The sequence below is a fragment of the Caloenas nicobarica genome, chromosome 4 (genome assembly GCF_036013445.1).
Source record: "Caloenas nicobarica isolate bCalNic1 chromosome 4, bCalNic1.hap1, whole genome shotgun sequence".
NCBI classification, from domain to species: domain Eukaryota; kingdom Metazoa; phylum Chordata; class Aves; order Columbiformes; family Columbidae; genus Caloenas; species Caloenas nicobarica.
This window is the reverse complement of record NC_088248.1, coordinates 69,368,911-69,392,613: the sequence shown is the minus strand read 5'-3', so window position 1 is coordinate 69,392,613 and position 23,703 is coordinate 69,368,911. Positions and strand designations below refer to the sequence as shown.

Below are 23,703 nucleotides of genomic sequence, written 5' to 3'. Positions count from 1 at the left end.
ACCTGCTTATTGCATCATGGGCAGAAGAAATGCCTTAGGAAAGCAAGGGAGCATCTGAGTACTCACCTGCATAGTAGAGCTCCTCTTGCTGTTCTGTAGTTCACTGCCTGCATGAGGAGAGTTAATGGAGACTTTGTGCCTTCCTTCATGGAGCTCTGTGAGTTGTGTAGTTCGGCTGATTAATTTGTAAGTTGTTGGGAGTACCCAGCCAGAGTAAACAGATAATACATGGAACTTGTTCGAGAGCCTCGTATGGATATTTCATTTATATTTCGTATGTTTCCAAGATGATTGAAACGGGATGCTTCGAAGATATCAATGCATATGAAACCGATGGTACTGCATCACCAGACAGAGAGAGGTCTCCTAAACCAAAGAGGGGCTTCTTTCACAGACTTTTTAGTGGAGAGGTAAGGGTATTTATTTTCTTTCATAAGAAAAACACCATTTAGACCAGAACATCTTTTTTTTTTCATATTATTTTGTGGTAGGAAAAACAAGTTGGTTGTTGAACACTGAAACTAATGGAATCTGCTTTAGTATGGCTTTTGCCCCTGGACTGCATTTCAGAAACTCTGGCAATCCCTGTAACTGCTGGAGCTTTTTCTCCCGCATCATTCTGTCTTCCTCTAGTGTCTGCTAGGCTGTTACCTGGGGAAAAGGCAGTGTGGGCTGGGAACAGCTCTGCTCTAGATCTTTCTTTCCTACAGATATTAATTTGAGTCTTGCTCCTCATGTAGTTTGTCAGTTTTTATAAAAAACTTCTGGGGAGATGACTTCAGAGATAATTGAGGCCCCCGCTGTAAAAACTCAAATAAAATTGACTAATGAACTCAGAAGTAAGTGTGGTGGACCAATGCAGCTCCTAGGACTCACTCCTTTAGAAAGCTGGGCTCACAATGAACCATTCTAGTGTATTAAGCAAATAAGTAAAAATATCCCCTAAATGATTGATATATGTTTACATAGCTTCTGATAATGCAGAGCTTTTTCTTAGCCATATGCCTTCTACATTTTAGTAAACATTTGGAGGCATATGAATTGAGTATTTGCCACCTAAAAGACACATGGTGTGTTGTCCTTGTTTCTAAGTCATGAGAAACAGGCTATTTGTAAAGGTTTTCAGTTGAAGATGTTGTACACAATTCTGCTTGCTCAGTATGCCTGCACTTAGAGTGGAAATATCTTGAGAGGCACAGGTATTATATTCCAGTAAAGAACACTTCAGTAGAACTTTCTTTTACTTTCAAGCAGAAATGGAATTTTAAAATTGCTAAGAGCATATCATTAAGCAGCCACAACAGGGCCATGTATTAAAATTGCATGATGGTACTTTTTTGTCATCAGCTGGTAATTCACTTCTCTAAAATGGTACATTGCTAATGGAATGTATAATAGTACTGACATTTTTAGTTCACCTTTTCAAATTCACTTTTCCCCCACTTACAGTAATGGAGTGGTTAAGTGTACTAATAATCTCGCATAGCTAAAGTTAAAGCTTGTGTCTTACTGTAGTATTTTCAAGCTGGATCAGCAGAGTTTGTACTGTCCCAAGATATGGTTCTATGTATTGAGAAAGAGTCCTAAAAAAATTAATATGGCTTGAGTGCCTTCAGTTGGTTTTGAAGTAGTAAGACTGCAGTTAATTGTCCTGTGAAGTTAAAACAAGGAAAGTTCTTAAGGTTAAATGAAACTTTAATGACTTGAGATTTGGATTTGGGTTGTGGTTTCCTTTGATTTTTCCCAAAGCATTTACTCCATATGGATTAAAATGTGCTAGAAAAAGAGCCACCCCCTTCCCCCCCCAGCCTTCTGTGCCCCATAAAACACACACACCAGCAACAGTGTCAGTTCTGCAGCTGATTGTCTCTTTATCTTCTCTTGCAGGTCTGCTTCAAATCTGATTGCAGCGATGATGAGCTGGAGTCCTCCAGACTTTAAATCATTTTACTCTCATCAGAAAGGATGAGAAAACTTTAAATGTTTTATATCTCTGTAGCAAAGTGTATTATATATATTTTTTATCTGAGTTCAAGGATTTTTGTACATTTGTACTTCATTTGTTTTAAGATGTATATTTTCACTAAAGCTTAATTGTACAAAAAGCAATGAGTGCCATTTGAGTGAGTGTGTTTCTGTATGTATTTGATTTATCTTGAATTTTTTTTTTCCACAGTGAAATGAATCTAGACATACTAAAAGGATTTTAAAGCGCAGAGATAATATCTATGGCATCAATGTAACTTGGCTTTGTCTGCTCCTGGTAAAACTCTTCCTGTTCATTACAATCTTTATTAGCCAGTTTCCTTAACAGTAAAATTGCCGTACTGATAAATTTCATAATTCTGGTGTTATCCAGCAGCGTGGCAGTGCTATTACCTAATGTATCTCTCAAGCAACTGCAAAGGAGAAAAAGGAATTCAGTGCACTGTGGCCAGCTATTATGAATTGCTCTTTACTGTCTGGCTCTGTAGAATGTCTTTCTGTATTCCTATATATAGAGAATTCTGAACATTTAGCTTAATCCTGTAACAAACTGTGTTACGTATTCTTCTCCTTTCTACCCATCTTACACATGCTCTCCAGATGGTTTCTTGTCATGGATCATGCAAGTGGAGCTATGCCAAAAATTCAGAACTATATTTTGAGTACTTGGTTGTCTTTACTAAAAGGATTTCTTTTTACCTGTGGGGACACCATTTTATTTTCTTATGTAAATGAAATTGTTTACAACTCCATGTAGGGTGTTATAGTTTTATAATGGGTTAAAAAACAAAGCATGGGCTCTTCTTACTAACCTCCTGTCTGCTTATTATGTTGTAATATGCAGTGTTATAGGGTTTACAGCGATCACTGCCACTGAGAGAAGGACAAGGTAGTATTAAGTATCAAATTTAATTATGTAAATAATCTTTCCTTATAACCTTGAAAAACTTAAATATTAAAACCTGCCTTTAATGATTGCTTGATGCAGCTGTGGAGCTGCTATTGAAGTTTTAGTTATGATTACTTGATGTTCATTAGTAAAACTGTTTCCAGCTGCTCGAAAGCTTGTCAAACTTTGGTTCTTCTGGACTCAAAATGTGCCAGACTTTATTTTGTAAAGTTTCCGATAAAACTAATGATCTGTGTATGAGAATGAATTTAGGGGACACACTTCCTTAAAAGCTTCTTCTGCTTTCAAAATTTGAGTTAGGGACTTGAAATATAATGGAATGCTCTTGGAGACTTGACTTTTATTACATGTTTTCTTCTCTGTTCTGAAGATTAGTGTCCACTGAGCATGCTTTTTTTTTTTTTTCCCCTCTCAGATCTCTAGGGCACCAACCAGACCACACATTGTTATACACACAGAGCAACTGAATATCCCTCTACCTCAAATAGGTTTCTGCTTGCGGTCTTGCAGACACACTGGAAATAAAACTTAGGCTGCTTCCGAGACACTCACAAAATACATTTGATACTTAAGTCTATTGTCAGGTTTTAATTCACAGTGTTTTGTCTCTAGTAAGAAACATTTTAATGGGTTAGAATTTGAAAAAAGTTGAAAAAACAGTGTGTCACAGAATCCTACTGGGGCTGAGCTGGTGTCTATCTGAAATTGTCCCTCTTGGCTACTGTGCCACAGAAATGAGGAAATCAGACTTTTTTCCTGTGTTTTCTGTGCGTTTTCCCCGATGTCTGAAACAGCACAGAGGACAGCAAAATGACTGCTGTAGAAAGTACCGAGAGGGAAATTGGCAGAGGGAGAGTTTGAATGAATTGCTGGAAGACAGTCTGATGCAACAGTGAAGGGATGGGAGACCTGACAGAGAAATAGCTCAAGTGGGGGCGTTGGCTGGAACCACGATGTGCGAGACAATGAGCTGGCATGGTCCGACCTGTCCCTCTTTGTTATGTACCGCAATAGCAGGACTTTAAATATATAGGAATGGAGAAATAGGGAGGTAACAAAAGTGTTTTATTATATAAGTGCCTGCCTGGTAGGAGAAGTCATAATGTTTCTCTGATTAAGATGTTTATTTTTTTAAGATCTTAGGTTTGCTGTTCTGAGGCAAAGGTGACTGTATTAACACCAGACATATGGGGTGACAGTCTGGATTTAATACCTGCTTAGAGCAACTTTAAATTTGGGCAAGAATACCATGGGCACAAGCTGAGCAATTTTTATGAAGAAAATACAGGAATTGGCTTTAACAAATAGAAAATCTAGAAGTCTATTTATCATGTATTTCAAATTTTCTTCCCATATTGGAGGGGGAGGGATCTTAATTAAAAAAAAAAATCAACCCTTATTTTGGAGTGCTGAGATTTAACACTTATTCTCCAGGGATCTGTGAAGAAAAAAGGCTAGATGAAGAGAAAAGGGAAGTTGTTCCTAAGAAGTGGTTATTTATATGTCCACTTACTTGGACAAGGAACTCCAGCCATGCAAAAAAAAGTGGAGAATTTGTTTTTATAAAGCTTTATTTAGTTTCATTTCACAAATTTTTTGTTCATGTTCTGAATAATACTGTTGAACTGGTTTTGAGTAACTGCAAGTTTTCAGAATTCTGTTGGTTATAGGGATTTGGGTGGGTTGGTTGGTTGGTTGGTTTTCCCCAGTAAGCTCAAGATAGCATTTTTCTGCTATAAATTTGTCCCTTTTGGCTAGACATATAAGCACATAATAATGACTAGATATTATCTAATGTGAATCCCTGAATGAATTAGAACAGGCAAGAAACTGGAAGGTTCAGCATAACTCTCCTTATTATGGTACTTGAAGATGTTACGCTGTTTCATCTAAGGTGACTAACGTTGGTTAAATATCTTTACGGGAGTGTTAGTTGCTTGGAGATGCATTTTGAAAGCAGAGGAAAGGTAAGGAGAGGGAGGCACCTGAATGCTAAATATTGTGGTGTGATATGAACTTTGCCCTTGATTTTTATGGGACACAACTGAGACAAAGAAGGGGGAAGGCAGCAGGTTGTGCTTACTGGTTATGTAGCCTTTGATTTCCATTATGCTGTGGGATTTTTTTCTTTTGCCTGTTTGGTTTTATTTGAAGAGCCGAGGTAAATTCTTGTCATTCAGTACACCTTCATTATACTTCCATGAATTCAGATTGTAGATCCATGTGTTAGAAGGCTTTAATAGCAGTGAGACAATCCAACAGCCCAACTGCTTTGTTCTATTGGTGCAAGATATGGAAAGATCTATGGAATTCTCTTGAGTTCCTTGCGTGAAATCAACCCTCCTTTTCAGTGGCTTGTGTTTCCAAGCATTTGTGTAAGTAAGTGTTAATGTCTGCTTGTGCATACCTCATGAATCTATATATTTAGCTCAAAATTCAGAAACTGTGAAACAATGTACCAGTATCTTATTGGTTTACTTAATGCTTTTGAATGTTGTGACCAACAGAATAGGATCTTCATACCTCAGGGTTATTCTCTTTCTATAAAAAAAAAAAAAATGCCAGCTTTTTTTTTTTTTTTTGGCAAGAGGTGTAGTGTTCGTAATACAGATGGTGTTACATTTCTGGATTATGACAACCAAAAAATGGTCTCATGAGCACTTAAAAATAATTACTGTATAACAATAAATAGAAAAAAAGCGTGGCATTTCCATAACAAAGAGAGCACTATTGACAAATCTTGGCCTTTAATAGAAGATGTATATTTTTTTTTTCCGCAAATCATTCTTAAAACAATAGATACGAAGTTTTCTGATTATGGAAGAGAATTATCTCCAGCTCAGAATAAAATTGTCTAATTTGAGAAATCAATTATAGAAGCTATTAAAAACAGCTAAGAATTCATTTTAGAATGCATTTCAATTATATTTCAAACAATAGTGACGTAAGAAATTTCTCGTTGCCATTTGTACAAATGGAGAATACTTGTTTACAAGTTACTAAAGTAAGTCAATAGAAGTAATATTGTTTTGCTTTGGTTTACAATTTAGTCTTACACTAATATAGTATTGGAATCATCAGCCTCACTTTAGTACAGTTTTTAAGAAAATACTTTTCTTTAGGAAGTACTCAAAGAATTAAAATTAAAAAATAATGGAAAGCATCTTTAAGCTAAATTCATGTTTACTCTGATTTTTACCTGCCTGGCTCGTTTTGGTGATGATGATGATGATGTCTCTTCTGCTGAATGTGTAATTATTTTTTTTTTTTTTCATAATTCTTCTTATGCTGTAACTTAAGTTTTGCACATGAGATGTAGGTAACTTTACTCATGTTCCACATGTGTCCAAACCAGCAGAATTCTTCCCAAGTATAGCGCAGCTGACTCTTAAATGTGATGTGCTAGTTCCGGTATCTCCAAACCACTGAACTGTTCTTGTACAAGCTGTTTCCCTGGATGTTCTGGCATTGTTATTCCTGAAATAAAAGCAAAACACTGCCGCATATCTCAACCACATGTATTACTGTCTAATGTGATTTATTTACCATGTCTATAATGGTAGTTGGGATAGGTAAAAGAAAAATTGTAATTTCAAACAAAAATCACGATTTGTTGAAGCAGAAAATGTGTGTTAAATTCTGTAAGTTCTATACCAATGTAAGATTGTCAGTTACAGGATAAAGTGCCCTGGCTCTCTCTTACTTACTCAGCTCATGCCTTATCTCATGGTCTCAATCTTGATTTCTACATAAATTCCTGTGTGAAAAGACAGAGTTATTGGGATAGGCTGTTATCCATTAACACGTTTACTGCGATAACACTATGAATGTGAATGCAAGATTGGTCAATAGTAGCTGTAGCTCTACTTATCATCAGGCTTATTGTGCGTATTAAATTTTATACTATTGCCCAAGGCAACTAACCAGACTTCACTCTCCTTGAGAGAATTTATGCCTTGATATTAATTGGATTTGTGTGTGGTTGTGTGTTTGTTTTTGTTGTTTTGTTTTAAAAATCATATAGTTTTCAACAGTAGGCTGCTCGTATTTTCCACGTTTTGCCCTATTTATGCAAAAGCTTTCACTGTAATTTTATGACATGTTTCAAAGGACTAAGCATTTGATTACTATACAAAACAGCTTCAAATTAAGTTACTTCAATAATGATATAATGGTGCTGTGGCATATTGCAGATTATCTGTGCGTATGTTGAACTGCCTGGGCCAGCAGTCTCATGAAGTCTATTGGATTATTTGAGTAGTACAGTTACGTGCTGAATTGTTTGTGGAAATGCAGAAATGCTGGCTGAAGTGTGACTTTGGGACAGAATGAAAAATATTCTTGTTACGCTTGTCTGACCTGTTCTTAAAAACATTAAATCAAGAAGTAACCCCTGCCTGGGATAGCCTGTGTTTAGGAAACAGTTCCAGGTTCATGTCATTCAGGTCTGTCTTAAGGTATAAGCATGTTTCTTTTCTTCTGGAGGTTAATTCATTGTCATCCACTAAATTACATATAACCTTTTAGGTATTTGCTGTTACTCCATTGCGATTGTGACTTTATTTTTCTGTGTGGTAACGATGGCTTTACAAAAATGCCTGTTCTGTAGCCCTGCCTGCTTGTTCTTGCCTGTTTGACATCGCCTTGTTTTTTCCAGCGCAGCTGTTTGCGGGGCTGCTATTTGAACAGGATCAGTGACAGGATGCATGCAAAACCACGGACCAGGAAATTTGACTTGGGAGAACCTACTGATAAGGTACTTGCCAAAGAAAAACCTGATACCCCTGAGTTCTCTTCCAGCTCTTGGTTAATGAGCCAGAGGGCTGGCACTGCCAATACAATTGGAAAGAGGAGGAGAAGGCAGAGGAGCTGGCTGTGCCCGGGCGTTCCTGCCCGTGAGTCAGCAGCCCTCAGGGGGCTGGCACATGAGCTCATCTAGAGCCTCAAAACAGGTTTGCAAAGACTGACTTGATCGGTGGCTCGTTTAATATTTGAGAAGAGCTTTTGCTCTTTTTAGTGTGCTTAAATTATTTGATTTCCAAGCGTGGAGTAGCACATGCAATTATCACATAGTGTGTGCAGCATTCCAGCTATGCCGTCATCTTTTTTCACATATCATTTGCTAAATAAAAAATTCATAATCTTCCATATGTTCCAGAGAAAACTCTCTGCAGGCTTTATCATAAAATAATCACAAAAAAGTATTTTTACCTGAAAAGCTCACATTTTGTTACACATTTATGAAAAAATAGGAATTTTGCTAGAAGCTGAATTGTTTTCAGTACTGTAGATTGATTTACTTTCAGAGGAATGTTTCACATGGTTCATCATATTTTATTAACATGCTAACAAAGTTAACTGGCAGAGCAGTGTTTTACTGAATATGAATGTGATCAGTATGGTGGTTCTGTTGTGACTCCTGTTGGCGTGAATATCCAAAGACATGAGCTTTGCTTCTTTTGTCTGTCCCTGCTAGCAATAACCAAGGTGCATATTAAGTCATTACTGGGAATTTATTTTCTTAAAAGTTCTGAGAGCTGTTCTCCATTTCCATTTCGTGTGTTTGAGATCTAAGTTGAATTGGCATTTCTTATCAGCTGTCATTTAAAATGTGCATCAGCAACTGGATATATTAATATCAGTGGTTGTGATTGGAAGGTTCACAATAATGGTGGGGTTTTTTTTTAAATCAAGTGCTTAGTAATAGAATCAATTATTTAAATACTGTTTCTTGTAGACTGTATGTTTAATTTGTGCTTTAAGAGCGCAAAAAGTATCCTCTGCCAAAGGGAGTCCAGAATGGTGAGAGGAGCGCTGAAAGGCTGGCGGGTACCTTGCCAAGTTTTAAGTGTCCTGTTCCTGTAAGTGTTTCCTCTTTTCTCTGTGCAGCCTAAAATAAACCTGAAATGCCAGTAGTGCCTTTGGCAAGCACCTGAGTGCTGAGTGGGCTGGCTGGAAATGTGTGGGGGAGTTGCAGGGATACCTGTTGAGTGCACTTGATGTATGGGCATATGTTGGCTGCTTATGCTGTGTTGGGGGTGTTGATGGGTCACAGGAGATTTTGGGTCCCACTTGGGCAGGTTCAGGCACGGTGAGGGTCCGCGCACTGGAGGGGCAGCAGGACCTGTTCCCGGGGAAAGGGGAGCGCTGGCAGAGCCCCTGCCAGGTACGGAGCCGAAGGGGTGAGTGGGGCTTCCCCTCGCAGAGCTGCTTTTGGGGCCACGCCGCTCTCCGTGCCCAGGCAAACCGCCGGGGCCGCCTCCTCCCCAGCAGGGGGCGCCGCGGCGCAACTGCCCGGCGGGCTCTGGGACCCAGCGCCCCCTCCTCGCTCGGTGGCAGCGGGAGGCCTTGCTCCTCGTCGCGCGCTGACGCTGCCATTCGGGAAGGGGTGGAGCCCTCAGTCTGATTGGACAGAGCGCTTGTCGCTCTCCGTGCTACCCCAGCCGCTACCTACCCGCGTGCCTCTGTGTGTATGTACGTAAGGGCGCGCGTGACACCAGGCTGGGGGAGGCTGCGCTCCGCGCATGCGCGCCCGGCGTGGCTGAGCCCAGGGCTGGGACTTTGCTCCGGGATGGGCGGGGCAGGCGGGGAAAGGGGCGGGGCAGTGGCGCGGGGACTTATGGGATTGAAGATGGCGGCGGGGCAGCTGAGGGCCGCCCGCGGCCCCCTGCGGCGTCTCCCTCATTCATCGCGGCCGTGACGGGCGGCGCGGCCTCGGCTGCCGGCGGGAGCGGCTCGGCTGGCTGGAGCGCGCCGGCAGAGCGGGAGAGAGCGACTCCGGGAGGAAGAGGAGGAGGAGGAGGAGGGCTGGGCCCGTGAGAGGGAAGGCGGGCGCCGCCAAGTGCCTGTGAGCGGGCGGGTCGGAGCGGCGGGTCGGTGCCGGCGGAGCGGCCATGGCCACCCTGGAGAAGCTGATGAAGGCTTTCGAGTCCCTGCGCTCCTTCCAGCAGCAGCAGGGGCCGGCTGCCATCCCCGAGGAGCCGCTCCAGAGACCGTGAGTGATCCGGGGGCGGGGAGGGCTCCCGAAACTTGAATCCTGTACTCACTTTTGGATTCCTCATCGTAAGAGGGACATTGAGGTGCTGGAGAGAGAGCAGAGGAGGCGATGAAGCTGGTGAGGGGTCTGGAGCACAAATGTGATGAGGAGCAGCTGAGGGAGCTGGGGCTGTTCAGGCTGGAGAACAGGAGCCTGAGGGGAGACCTGATCGCTGTCTGCAACTGCCTGAAAGGAGGTTGGAGCATGGAGGGGGTTGGTCTCTTCTCTTAAGTAGCAAGTGATAGGACAAGAGGAAATGGCCTCAAGTTGTGCCAGGGGAGCTTTAGATTGGGTATTGGGAAAAAATTCTTCACGGAAGGAGTTGTCAGGCATTGGAAGAGGCTGCCCAGGGAAGTGGTTGAGTCACCATCCCTGAAGGGGTTTAAAAGGCATTTAGACGAGATTCTTAGGGACATGGTTTAGTGCCAAAGTTAGGTTATGGTTGGACTCGAAGAGACCTTCGGGATCATCCAACTGAAATGATTCTATGAGCCGCTGCTGCCCCGGACCGCAGACAGCCTGAAGGGTCTGTCCCTGGGGGGGGTCCCACGGGCGGTCCCTGGAGGGGCAGGTCCCGGGGTGCTGCCCTGTCCGTGGCAGGAGGCTGTTCTGGGGACGTGTCTGGGAGTGCTGCCTGCTCTACTGTTTCTGTTTAAGCTAGGAGTAACTTTCTGGGCAAGCACATTTTAAAATACAGCGTTATGGGTAATGAATGAGAGACACAAGAATGCTATATTGGTTTCATAGGCTGGTTTTAGGAAGGAAAACCTGATTTTCAGTTAAGGTAGTGCTGGAAAAAAAGGCAAAAGCCCCCAAGCATAAGCACAAGGCCTTATAAAGTCTGAGCTCTGACAAATCTGAGGGGAGGTGATGTAGTTGTCTGTTTATGACAAGCTTCGTTTAAAGTCTTGTGCTATGACTTATTGATGCATTAGTTTAATTATATTCCTGATACCCTTAAACATTAGGGACAAATGTGTTATGTCCATGTGACACTCAGGTCTCCCACTGGGAGGCATTCCTGGAGGACAAGGGCAAGGAGCTGTTCCATGACACTGTGCTGCACGGTACACTTGCATCCTCTAAAAATAACTTTTATTGAGCAGGTAAAAAGGCACTTAAGATTTTTACAGGATAAATACGCAAGTCACGCTATTGCTTTTTCTCCAGCTACTGGGGAGACAGGAGAAGCAGAAGGATCAAGGAGCAGGTAACTTCTAAATCGGCAGTTTCATAGTGTTTTGGCAGAGGATGCTGAGCAGTGGAGCTGGGCTCTTGGCCACCTGCTCCCACAGTACATTCTGATATGGATGCCAAATAAATTATCATGGTGGTTGCTGTTTGAAGAGTGCTGTCTCAAACAATTTCAATGTATTTTCACACTTTTGGGGCATAATAGGTGAAAAAACTCATCTTCTTCATGAACTAATTGTTTTTAGATGCCTTACTGGTCTGCAGGGTCTAATTGCTCTGTTGTGTGTGGTTTCTATATTAGTGCTTTGTGCAACATGGATGGCCATTTATTTCTGGTCTTTCCTATATGCAGTTGAAAAACCTGTCTAGAAAGTTACTGATGAGATGAATCATGGTATTTCAAGTGAAAGTCCTAAAAATTATTTGTGATGCTTACTGAGGGTGGTTGTGCTTGGTTTGGGTGTCTGAATTTAGGTGTACTCTACTCAAAACACTTAAAAATTAGGGTTGTGTTTGTCCTTGTTGACTTTGCTTTGTGTTTAAAAATAGGCTGTATGTTTTCAGAAAGCTGATGGTATTGCATGCCCCCAGGAACTATACAAATTCAGTAACAGTAGTAAGCCTCATAAAAGCCTTTGAAAGGATATTGTGGCAGTCCTTGATGAAGTTTCCGAAACTTTTACTGAAATACCAGGTGACATCTTGAATGTAATTCACAATACTGTCTGCATTTTTGTGTGTGTTTGTAATGGACTGGAAAGGAAAATTAACTCTGTGTTTCTTTGCATTTGGGGAGAGGTTGGTTCTGTATAAATAGCACTTAAATATTTTGTAGTTCTGTGTGGTAACTTCCTAGCATTCTATTTGTTTACTGTTGTAAAAGGATGCGAGGCTACCTGTCAGTAAAGAATAAGTCAACTGGTGAATGTCACAGCATAAATGCTACTGGTTTGTTCTTTAATCATTTTCTTAGATGTCTATTTGACATTGTCCATTAGATCAAAATTGTCCTATTGACTAAATTAGGTGAATGAAAAGCTGTAGTTCCTCAACTTATCATCTCATTATTACAGGTGGTCTTAGACATTTTTGTTGGACTTTTTTGCTACAGTAAAACTAGCTACCTACCTCTGCTTTTTTTTCCTCTTTCAAAATAGGCTACCTTAATTTACAACAACACAGTGTTACCTATATGTGATTAAAAATAATAATAAAAAAATCTTCGCTGTTGGAGTAGGCAAAAGTATTCTTTTAAGTATTTTTGGTAAAAACCGAGCATTCTACATCTGGTTAGTGAGTGACACCCACTAAGGACTGTCTGTCTCCTGCTAAGACACTTTTTAACATCAAAGAGATCGGGGTAGAGAAGACTTAATTGTTCGCACAACCTGTATTCAAGTCTTTCTTCACTTTATTCCAAGACAATGGCTTCTGAACTCTTGATAAAACTGGTATCCTGGCTGTACTTTTTAAAATTAAAATATTCATTGAATTAAAACTTCTACCAAGAAGGTAAGAGCTTTTTCTGTTTTGAGAGATTTTAGGCAGCAATAATCATATGTTATGCTTTTAGTATGCATTACAGTCAGACATCAGCTTCTTGGACCTTCTCTTATCTCTTGCTGGTTTTTTACTTCTATGAAAACTTAGGTTTAGCTCTTTTTCATCATACTGCTTCTATATACTTCTGGTGGGGCTCTGTTTTCTTCCATATCTATTCTTAGGGTTTTTTTTAACCCTTAAATTTTGGTTGGAGTCAGGTGTTTTGCTTTGGATTACAAAGTTCCCACTGACTTAAAATTTGATTAGTATAATGTAAAAATTAAGAGTTTACTCAGTGCAACTAAAAGACAGATGGACCATCGCACAACATCCTATGTTTACCTTTTATTCATTTTTACCTCTTATCAGTGAGCTGAGGGAATGTCTTGCTAATGTTTCTTCTGGAAAAGTAGTTAGCTTTGATTTGATTAATTCAAAGGTGGATTCTTCACCTTTTCTCTTGTCAGCTTGTTTTAGTAGTTAATTATTGTAATTGTTTTTAACTGTGCCCTATTTTTTTCCCTTACATTTGATTCTAACGTTTACCTTTGCAGAAAAAGGTGCCACAAGAGCCAGAATGTGACTATCCATCATTATGTTGCTACACATTGTTTCAAGTATCCACCATATTTGGGATGAGTTTATTTTGTGATCCACTAATATTTGTGTTTGTTATTAATAGAATCTTTTTTTGAGTTTCCCATTACTTTTCTTGAAATTAATGTCAAGCCATTTGGCTTGGCCCTTTTTCTTAATGCTGGTTTAGCTTTAGAGCTTCTCTACTCTTTTTGCATCCTTAATTCCAAGGCCTACTAAGAATTAGCATCAGCGAGCAGCATCTCTTTGTAGCCAGCTCATCAGGACACGGAGTGCAAAATTATCTGGGATTGCTGGTTTTCTGTGTGGAAAGGTAAACTCCTCTGCCTGTGAGGCGAAGCTTTCCTGTACATAACTGCTACTTTCAGTGTCTCTTGCCTTCTGTTATTCATCAAATTGAAATGATCTTACACTTGAGGCTTGCTATTTCAGCTGTCTTCTGAGAAATAAGTGATGCTGTTGTTCTTCCCCTGGATATGCTCATCAGCAGTTTGCCTGAGGACTTCATAATACTTTTGAGTAGAGCTTTTTTTAAAAAAAACCAAAAACCAAAAAACAACAAACGACATGTGTTCTATCTCCAGATACTGTTCTGGTATCCTGTCTTTGTAGGCACAGAAAATGTGTACAATAAGTGTTTGTCTTCCACCTTTTCTTTCACTCCTTCAATGGCTGATTTGTTTTGGAAGCTGAATAACCAAATGGCAGATGAAAGATTTAGTTCAGCGAACTCGCTTGAATGTTTGTTCTTCCTTCCCTTCAGATAGTAACTGATAGTCTTCACCTCTAGTTTCTCTTATTTCAGTTTAAATGGTAACTTGTTACCTACATGCATTACTTCTAAGTTTTCCCATTAAATTTTCTCTATTCAGGCCTTTTCCATTTTAAAAGTTGTTTATTTCAGTGAGGTGGTGGATGGGAGTGTTAAGTGAGCTCTCTGTTTACAGGAATCTACTGAAGACATTGATCCATACTAGTCTGAGTAGTATTGAACGCTACTGCCTGCCTTGCTCAGGGCTATATTATGTGTAGATAATAAAGAACTTTATTCTGAAAGCAGTCTCATTCAGCAACATCTTTAATGTGTTTTGTATCTCAAATAGTGAGTTTATGGGCAAGTTCAGACGTGCCCATTTTATTCTGGGATTGAATGCGTACTGAAAACGGTGCTCCTAAGAGATGTGGACAATGCCAGGTAAAATTATCATAGAAGTTGAAATGATTTATTTAGTTTCTTAGGTCCCTGTTCATATCAATGGTGCTGAAGTTGCAAAATCAGCTGGATGTTGTAGGAAGTATTTGCTCTTTTGTTAGAAGTGATCTGGAAGTGCTGTTAAAGACTCTGTGGTGCTTTTTCAAGATAGAGAGAGAGACATTGTGTGTCTTGATCAAATTCAAATTAGCTGCTCATATTCTGCCAGTTGCTTACGAACACAAGCCAAAGAAGACGTCCACTTTGAGGGATGCTGAGACTTACCTAAACAAAATACTGCCAAATTATAGTGGAAAAAAATAGTTTCGTTCAGAACTATTCCTTAAACTTTTTAAAAATGAAAAACATTTCTGGAGTGAGATGAGAAAAACTGAAATGTTGGGAGCAAACACTTTTCAGCCTCCCACTTCCAACATGAGGGAAGAAAAAGGATGGGGGTACTTGCAAAGAATGACTTCATTCAAAACCTGTCCTATTACTTGAGCTGAAGCTCTTAAATACTATAGGTTAATTCTTCAAAATTTTTGTCTACAATATATTTTGAGTTAGCTTAATGTGCTTATTGGCTAGTTGCTGTTGGTCCTTAATGTTAACTATATTAATGTATCTCAAGGCTGTTCACATTGTTTTCCAACTTCTAGTTCAGAAACACCGTTTTGCTATTTGGTTTTGCTATTTTTGCTAAGACAAAATTAAATGTTTAAAATACAGATGATCAATTTTCACTTGGAAAACCAAAGGGAAGATTCTCTGTGAGTGTGAGTGAAGGAGCAGATCCATCTGCATTGCGAAGCAGATACAGGGGAGGTACCTTTGGGTGTGCAATTTGGCTCCAGTATTGCTGCTAGTTAATTATTTAAAAGTAATGTCTGCTTTCCTAGAAGTGATTCTGTGTCGGTAAAGTTAGGAGTAAGAGACACTGCATACATACAATGAAATAAAACTTCAGTCATAGTTGTGAACCTCGCTTTTTTTTTTCCATTCTTTTGTGGGAGGTGGAGCACGGCAGAAGTTTCTGTTCTCGACTCAGCCGTAAAGGGTTATAGGAGCTAATATCATGTTGAAGTGCATGTTAAACAAATTTTGCAACATGGAAGCTTTTCATATGGTGCTCTGCATCACTTTTAGATATGTGTTCTTTGATTCTGTGAATTTTATTCTCTTCATTTTACACTCATTTGTTGGGAATTGTCTAAGCTTGGCCTTTCCTGGACTCTACCAAGTGTTACTGTAGGGACATTCTTCTCGGTGAGCATAGACTGTGCCTAGAGCCTTGCTATTTTTGTAATTACAAAACCACTTGGAAGAATGTGGCATATGATAGGATTTACCTCGGCATCCTTTCCAGTTCAGATACAAAAAGGTTGATTTATTAGAATTCTAAGTTTCAAAACCTTGCCAGATAAAAAGTCTAAGGTGATATTATGTGTGAAGGTCTTTTTAAAAGTGGTATTTTTAGGTCTACAGGACTTGCTCTCATGGCTTATTTTCCCCAATATTTTCTTTCTCTAATTTCCTTTATTTTAGCTTTGTTCTTGATCTGCTCTACTTTTTCCTTCCTTTCCTTTTGCTCCTCTTCATTCTTCAGTTTTGTTTCCCAAATATTTTCTCAGTGAAAATTATGGAATTAGTATGGCATTCCCTCTTACATGGTTCATTCTTTTTCTGGGTTTGGATCCTTCCCTTTGCTTGTATGCCAGTGTGCTCTCAGCAGCGGTTAATATATGAAGTCCTGGGACTATGGGTGGTTGGTATACAGCTGTTGATATCATGTCCAGAGGGTGCATCTTTTTCCTGTAAATAGTCGCTAGTCTTTTCTGTCTAGATGGTCACTGCTCAGTTTTGAAGTCTCGTCTCAAACTCCTTATTGTTGTGTTCTTCTTTTAGAAAGAAAGAACTATCAGCTACCAAGAAGGATCGAGTGAATCATTGTCTGACAATATGTGAAAACATAGTTGCCCAGTCCTTAAGGTAAGACAATGTCTTTCATTTATTGCAGTATTGTGAATAACTAGTCTGGAGTGTTCATTATTTGGAGGCTTCCTGATAATTGCTGATTTTAAATGCTCAACTCCCGTTTAAAATTGAAATGGCAGAGTGTTTTTTTGTTTGTTTTTTTTTTTTTTTTTTTTTTTTTTTTTTAACCAACCCAAAATCTAAAAAGTAATTTTGTTTAAGCATTGGTAGAGTAGGCATTATCGCAACTGAGTCACAGAGGTCAAATACCTTACTGGCTTATGTAGGAAAGAGCAGGGAAATTATCTCCCAACTCCTAATGAAGTGCTTTAATCCACTGAATGTCATCTTCTCTTCTATAACTGTGCATAATACATGTGCAGTTGGATTCTGAAGCCCCCTCAAAAATAGCATTGGTGTTTGTTTTTCATAGTGCTCATTGTAATTTCCTAATGTTTGTTTATTTAGAAATTCTCCAGAATTTCAGAAACTGCTGGGGATTGCTATGGAACTCTTTCTCCTCTGCAGTGAGGATGCAGAATCTGATGTCCGGATGGTTGCTGATGAATGCCTTAACAAAGTTATTAAAGTAAGAACTTATATACTGTACTACCAGATTTTACCTCTTCTTGATGTTCTTTTAGTTGCTTGATTATTGTTGATAATATCTCTTAATGTAAGAGGTTAAGGAACCTTCTTTCCTAAGAGCACATACAGAATTTAGTAGAGCTTTTTATGCCCTTATCAAGATATTTAACTTTTCTTCTGTCATTCATTGTTCTAAGCTGTTCTTTTCTTTAGTTGTTCGTTTTCCATTTAAATATGAGAAGAAACTTCTTCACGGTGACAGACACTGGAACAGGCTGCCAAGGGAGGCTGTGGAGTCTCCTTCTCTGGAGACATTCAAAACCCACCTGGACGCCTCCCTGCGTAACCTCATCTGGGTGTTCCTGCTCTGACGGGGGGATTGGACTAGATGATCTTTTGAGGTCCCTTCCAATCCCTCACACTTTGTGATTCTGTGATTAACTTTATTCTCTTCAAGTTAACCAAGACGAGAACGTGGGCTTTTCTAAAATCATCTTGTTGTGTGGGAGGAATACTCTATTATTGTTCTGTAAACATAAAGATACTTAACATGAGGAAAGGTAAAAATATTATGTAAAAGCTGACTGAAAAATGTAGTGGCTTTTTGTTTCAAACTAGTAGTATGCTGTAATTCAGGTAGTGTGATTTGCTGTGACTTGGAGGAGGAGCTTTTAGGCAATAATAAGGATAAATTTGGTGTTCTGCAGATTGTTTATTACCTTACTGTGATCCAGAAAGAAGGGCTTGTTGGACAACAGCAGGTGGGCATTTGTATAAGGTCAGGGAAGGTCTAAATCTTGATTCAAAGTATCTTAAAATGAACCTTTTCAGTAATTGCTGTGAGTTGCTGCTTCCAGGACAAGTTTACCTTCACCTGCCCTTTTTTTTTTTGTTTTCTGAAATACTTGACCTTTGAGTCAATGTACCGGCATAATTATTCTAGTTGATGCAAAATTCAAGTGCTTTAGAAATATGCAAATAATAATTTTTGTTAGCATGAAGGGATTTGTAGAAGCAACTTCCCTATTTCTGTAGGGATTTCTCTCAGTCAAGTTCTATTTGTTTCATATCTGAATGAATTAAGTTTTGAGGGTTGAGCCTGTGGCTGAAAGTTGTATGGAAAAAGCTTTCTGATTAGGTAGTGTATTCCAAAATGATAGGGAATGAAGAAGTACAAGTGTCTTTTGCTTGTTTTATTTTGCCCTTTAGCATTTTGCTCTATTCATTATGGTCTAAATGTTTTTCCATTTGTAGGAGTTTAGCACTCTGTGAAGTGCATACATCATTATGTAGCTTAATTTGCTTTAAAAAATGCTCTGAAACAGTTTTAAAGAATGCAAACTTATTTCCTTCTTTCTACCACACTCTACTGTAGGCTTGGTATAAAAAATGACCTCTTTAATTCACAGATCTGTTTAATATTGTTGCTTTCTGACATGTTTCAAGGTAACCTGAAAAATGTAATTTTTTTCAAATCTTCGTGTGTAGATTGTTCTGTTCTAAAGATGTTGCAATGATGGAGCCTTCTGTCGGTGATTAAGCCTGCCAGTTGGTCACAGCTATGAAATAGTAATAGTTGTGGTATTCCGAGCACACAGATGTGTCAGACTGTTATTGAAGCTGGTCATAGTGTGTATTCAGTTTCTCAGTTTTATGCTGTGTGGAAGCAACTTAGTGTTTAGGCAGATGCTCTCTTGTGTATAAATGCAGAGACAAAAATATGTGTAGTAAATGCAGAGACAAAAATATGTGTAGTTTTATTTTTGGTCATGCAAATGACAGTGATGCTTGCGATGAGCGGAACAGAAGCATTGGGCCCCTCAGCTTGCACATGAGTCAACGTTCAGTTTTTTGGAACCTCAGGCATTTTGGAGACTAATTCTGTTGCCAGAAAGATGCTTTATATTTTCTCTCTTTAAATATAAGAATACAGATGTAAGCGTTACTTGTGTAACTGTCTGTTTGGAGTTTATGCTCATTAGTATAATTAAAATGCTAACGCTTCAGTGTAGACAAGGTGTGCTATTTGCAAGATGGAAGGAGAATGGTCAAGTTGAGGTGGACAGAAAATTACCACTTCTCAGCGCTTACTTTCATTTCATGTACCCCAGTTCTTAACCAGACCACAGGTTCGAAGTACGGTGTGTGCTTTGTCACACTATACTTGATTAGATCCTGGGATGTGATACTTCTGCTGTCCAGAACACCTTGTAATAAGTGGATGCAGAAAATAGGATAATTCACAAAAGAAAGGTTTTTCAAGGGCTGTTAAAGGTAATGGTACAAATACAGCCTCACTTTGAGAAATAGTAGGAGGCTACTTGACAATGGGGATGTATAGCAGGGAATACTTCTTGTTGCTTGTGAATACTATTTTTGTGTTTTAATGTTCTATTAATGAGTATCTATTCCTGGTGATGGCCAGAAAGCACGTTAAGTTGGCTCTGCCTGTAGTCTGATCCCATATGGCCTTCGTTAGGTCGAATGGGTGAAGCAGTCAATATTAACTGCAAATAACTGTTAGTTTGTCTGCATTTCTGGTTTGTGTTTGTGTGAAAGATAAAAGCGTCCCTTTTGAGTATTTCACACCTTCCTAGTTATACATCATATATAGGGGCAGTTCTGTGCCTTTTTTTGAAGCTATTTTATTGCAAGTGTGACATGATTCCTGTAAAGTGCCTCCCCTCTGATACAGTACATTCTCAATGCATTTTATTGCAGGCTTTGATGGATTCCAATCTTCCTAGGTTACAATTAGAACTGTATAAAGAGATTAAAAAGGTGAGTTTCTTTCTTTCGTGTCCTTTTGAAATATGGTGTTTAGTAAGTGTGTTAGTATATTGGGATGTGGCATTAGTGTAAATAAATAGTGTAAGTCTTTTAAGATCAAGGTCAAAGCTTCACTCTGGAAGGGTCTGTGACTGTTTATTGTATTATTCTACCCAGTTCTCACTATTGGCCCCACTGTTTGGATTTAACCACTCCTGAAAGCTTATCTGGCAGAAGATGTGTGAGCATTTGGTGTGAACTGCAGTCTGAGTTAACCTTAGTGACTCTGCGCTCAAATGAATAAGGCATATTCATCATGTTTGCTCCACTGACTGAGCTGGAAAGAGTAACTTTAAGCAAAAGGGTGGCGAAAAGTAGGTAGAGGATAGTGACATTCTTAATTTGACAGAACTTCTTGGGGGAATCATTTGATCGAGACCTGAAGTGACCTGATAGAAGCTTTAACTGCTTTGTTTTGTGTGCGATGTATACATGTAAGAAGCATAGGTAGAAATACTGAAGCATTTCTCTTTGCACCGAAAGTCACAGTTTAACTGTGTCCATGGAAAGAATTTTAGTAATAGCCTTTCATAAATATATGACTACAAAAGAAAAATGCTTTATTCAGGCCAGTATCATTGAAATCACATCTCTTGCATCTATAAACATATAGCAAGACTTGTATAGAGAGAAAATATAGGTGTTATTTGTCAGACAGTAAGGCTATTGCTTTTTGTTATATTTCTTTGGGAATAATAGAACTACAGAAAATAAAATAAATAACAAAAGCTATGTAAATAGTTTTTCTTCTGTCAAATGTGGGCTACTTGTAGGCCCTGTATGAATATCCTACTGTGTTGTTGTACTTTAATGTCATGCAAAATTTAAAAACAAACAAAAATCCCTCTGAAGTTTCTGCACGGTATGACCAGGTGCAAGAGGAAATATTTTGTTGTTCAGGTGGCGTGTGCTTCTTGAATAGTTGCTCTCGGATTCATGGCAGAGATGAGAGAGAGGTAGCAGGCATAACAGAAGCACCCAGCAGACTGAATTTTATTGTGCATCAGTTGAATCGCTTTAGGAGCCATGCCAGAATCTGTTGTTTGTCTCTGAACCTGAAAAATGCACATTTTGTAATTCAGATGCAAGTTACTTTTGCTTGTCATGCTAACAAGACCATGCACCTTTAATATACCAGCTGAAGAAAATAAGAAAGAAATGACAGTTTCTAAACATCTCAGCTCTGTCTTCAGAGGGACTTGATTTGAGAAGCATTTTGGTTAGGTTCGAGCTACATTAGATGCACAGTTTCTGCTAGACATCTGTTGACTTCTATAATTTTCTGTGTTTCTAACAGTACTAAGGAGCTTTACTAGAACCTTAGACGCTGGGTCTGAAGGCATTCTGACTCAAGTCAGGTACACAGCTGGAAGTGTCAACATAGACAGATACTAAACTTCAGGATGCAAGCCATTCTGAAGTGATACAGATCAGTATGTGCATATTTTGGGATTTTTTTGTTCCACTCAGGAGCTGAACATTATTTATTTGCATATCCACACTGCTGTCAATTTTATGCTGCATTTATAGCTCTGCAAGTGTTCCAGTGATTTAGACTATCACATCATCAGTGTTTCTTTGTTGGTTGATGACTTACTCTGTGGTATTTTAAGCAGATTTCAGCAGAGTGGAGATCTCAGATGTTTCCTTCTCTTTCTTGGTGTTCCTTATGATTCTTTTTGGTCATTGAGAAAATTCCTAGTATCAGCTAGAAAAATCAAGGTAGTCATGGAGCTGACTTGACTTCCTTTTGGCTAAAGGAAATTTATGGCTTCCAGGCGCCTTACATTTTAATTTGAGTAAAATGGTATAAAACTATATAGCGTTGTATATTATAGCTATTTTTTAGGAAATGGTTTTGCTTGATGAAACGTAACAATTATATGCTCTGTCTAGAATGGTGCTTCCAGGAGTCTACGTGCTGCACTCTGGAGATTTGCTGAGCTTGCCCATCTAGTTCGTCCTCAAAAGTGCAGGTAAACACATCCTGTTAATAAGCAGTCCAAAGAATATGTAATGAAATATGCTTATTAACGAAATGTTACTATTCTCAAGTTTTAAATGTGTAATTGGGAGGTTGGAGGAGTTCCTTTCACTTCATTCTCTCTGAAGTAGCTTTATTTGATTAGCTGGTTTTCTTTTAGTGGAGTTTGAGTTCTGTGCTGTACATGACTCTGGGGGAAGCGGGGAAAAACTTGTGAAGACCGCGACTTGTGTGCGTTTTTTAAAGTGTATTCTCTTTAGTTCTATCTTAATGTCTGCAAATTTTACTCAGAAGACCGTTGTGTGTGTGTATATGTATATATATATATATTTTTTTTACATGCTGTGTAGCTAACAGGTTCATTTTTTATTATTTAGTGATAACACAAATTTGGGGATGTTGTTCTTGGTCTCAAATTAGTTTTTTTCCTTTGCCATACTTAGGCCGTACTTAGTGAACCTTTTACCCTGTCTAACACGAATAAGTAAGAGACCCGAAGAATCGGTACAAGAGACGCTAGCTGTGGCAATACCAAAAATCATGGCAGCGTTTGGCAACTTTGCAAACGACAATGAGATTAAGGTATCTTTCCTTAACCTTTTAGTGCTCCCTGTTACATCTCAAAGCACAGTAAGCTATCGAGGTTATCTATCAGATGTTACAGCTGCGTGTCCGATTTAAGGCAAAGATTGCCCTTGCTTGATGTATGTTAAGTAATGCTTTGAATGAATGAAATATGTTTGCTGACTTATAAGTTCACTTCTGTCTCCTTTCTCATACGAAGTTAAGTAAGTTATCTTTTTTTTAGGTTTTATTGAAGGCTTTCATAGCTAATCTTAAATCCAGCTCCCCTACTATCCGTCGAACAGCAGCAGGAGCAGCAGTAAGCATCTGTCAACATTCGCGGAGAATGCAGTATTTTTATGCCTGGTTATTGAATGTACTTTTAGGTAAGATTCTGGAAAAAATAAATCAAATTTGCTTGAGGTGTAAGTAACATGAAACTTTTTCCTGTCTAAGATGCTTTTCGTTTGTGAGAGGTTTTCAGGCAAAGCAAGGATACCTAGACTAACAGACTGCTAATGCTTTCTCTATTTTGTATTTAGATGAACATATGACTAAAGCTATTTGTATCTCTCTGTGTGCTGCTATGCTAAGTCAGTAATGTTGAAAAGAAACAGCCAAAGCTAGAGAAGCAGGTAGCCTGTTGGAAAACAAGGAGGTTTAGTGATTCTGGAAGAACTTGCTCAGGAGTCTATGAAGATGTGTTGTGCAGCAGGTCTGAGGTGGAGGCCATGACTGCTGTTCTCTGGGTCATGAACACATACCCTGGAACCTTTTTTTAGAAGAAGTACCTTGTAGATTCTTTGAAAACTTAACTTAGCCCAGTAATGACTTTTTTTATTTAAAAGCACAGAACTTCACATCAGGTATTGCTTCCATATTTCTTCAGCTGGGAAGTTTGTGTGGTCTTTGGGGTGTTTTGCAATGACGAGACAGGATCGTAGTGGAAACTTTTGCCTCAGTTTTGTTCCTGATGAGGAGTTCTTTACTATGTAGACTATATTGCAGAAGGAGAGGTAAGGAAGACCAACAGATACATAAAGCATCTGTGAGCCTTGCTGCTTTTAAGAACAGGTGAAAGATTCGAATGCCACATAGTGCCTTTCTTTACTCTGTGTGACTTGAAACTGATGTGCTTTGTTCTTTCTGGGTCAAAGGTGATTTTTTAATTTTTTTTATTATTTTTCTTTTTTATTTTATTTATTTATTTATTTATTTTTTAAAATTCTGTCCTGGCAATGATATTGAATTCAGACAGGAGCACTAACAGAAAATCCATGAATTGAATCTGATTTTTTTTTTTT

General features: G+C 39.0%; 2 protein-coding genes across 6 annotated transcripts in view; both read left to right on the top strand.

The window, feature by feature from the left end:
* GRK4 (G protein-coupled receptor kinase 4) overlaps positions 1-6,345 on the top strand; it is a 42,851-nt gene extending 36,506 nt beyond the window's left edge. For both annotated transcript variants that reach the window (XM_065633255.1, XM_065633257.1), the window contains 2 exons: positions 288-410; positions 1,888-6,345. In XM_065633255.1, the coding sequence (XP_065489327.1) occupies positions 288-410; positions 1,888-1,941 (177 nt within the window). In that variant the 3' untranslated portion in view covers positions 1,942-6,345. The remainder of the gene's footprint in view (positions 1-287; positions 411-1,887) is intronic.
* Positions 6,346-9,540: 3,195 nt separating this feature from the next.
* Positions 9,541-23,703, top strand: part of HTT (huntingtin) — an 83,448-nt gene continuing 69,285 nt past the window's right edge. For all 4 annotated transcript variants that reach the window (XM_065634913.1, XM_065634911.1, XM_065634910.1 and 1 more), the window contains exons 1-7: positions 9,541-9,890; positions 16,366-16,449; positions 16,903-17,023; positions 19,744-19,803; positions 21,748-21,827; positions 22,279-22,417; positions 22,644-22,785. In XM_065634913.1, the coding sequence (XP_065490985.1) occupies positions 9,790-9,890; positions 16,366-16,449; positions 16,903-17,023; positions 19,744-19,803; positions 21,748-21,827; positions 22,279-22,417; positions 22,644-22,785 (727 nt within the window). In that variant the 5' untranslated portion in view covers positions 9,541-9,789. The remainder of the gene's footprint in view (positions 9,891-16,365; positions 16,450-16,902; positions 17,024-19,743; positions 19,804-21,747; positions 21,828-22,278; positions 22,418-22,643; positions 22,786-23,703) is intronic.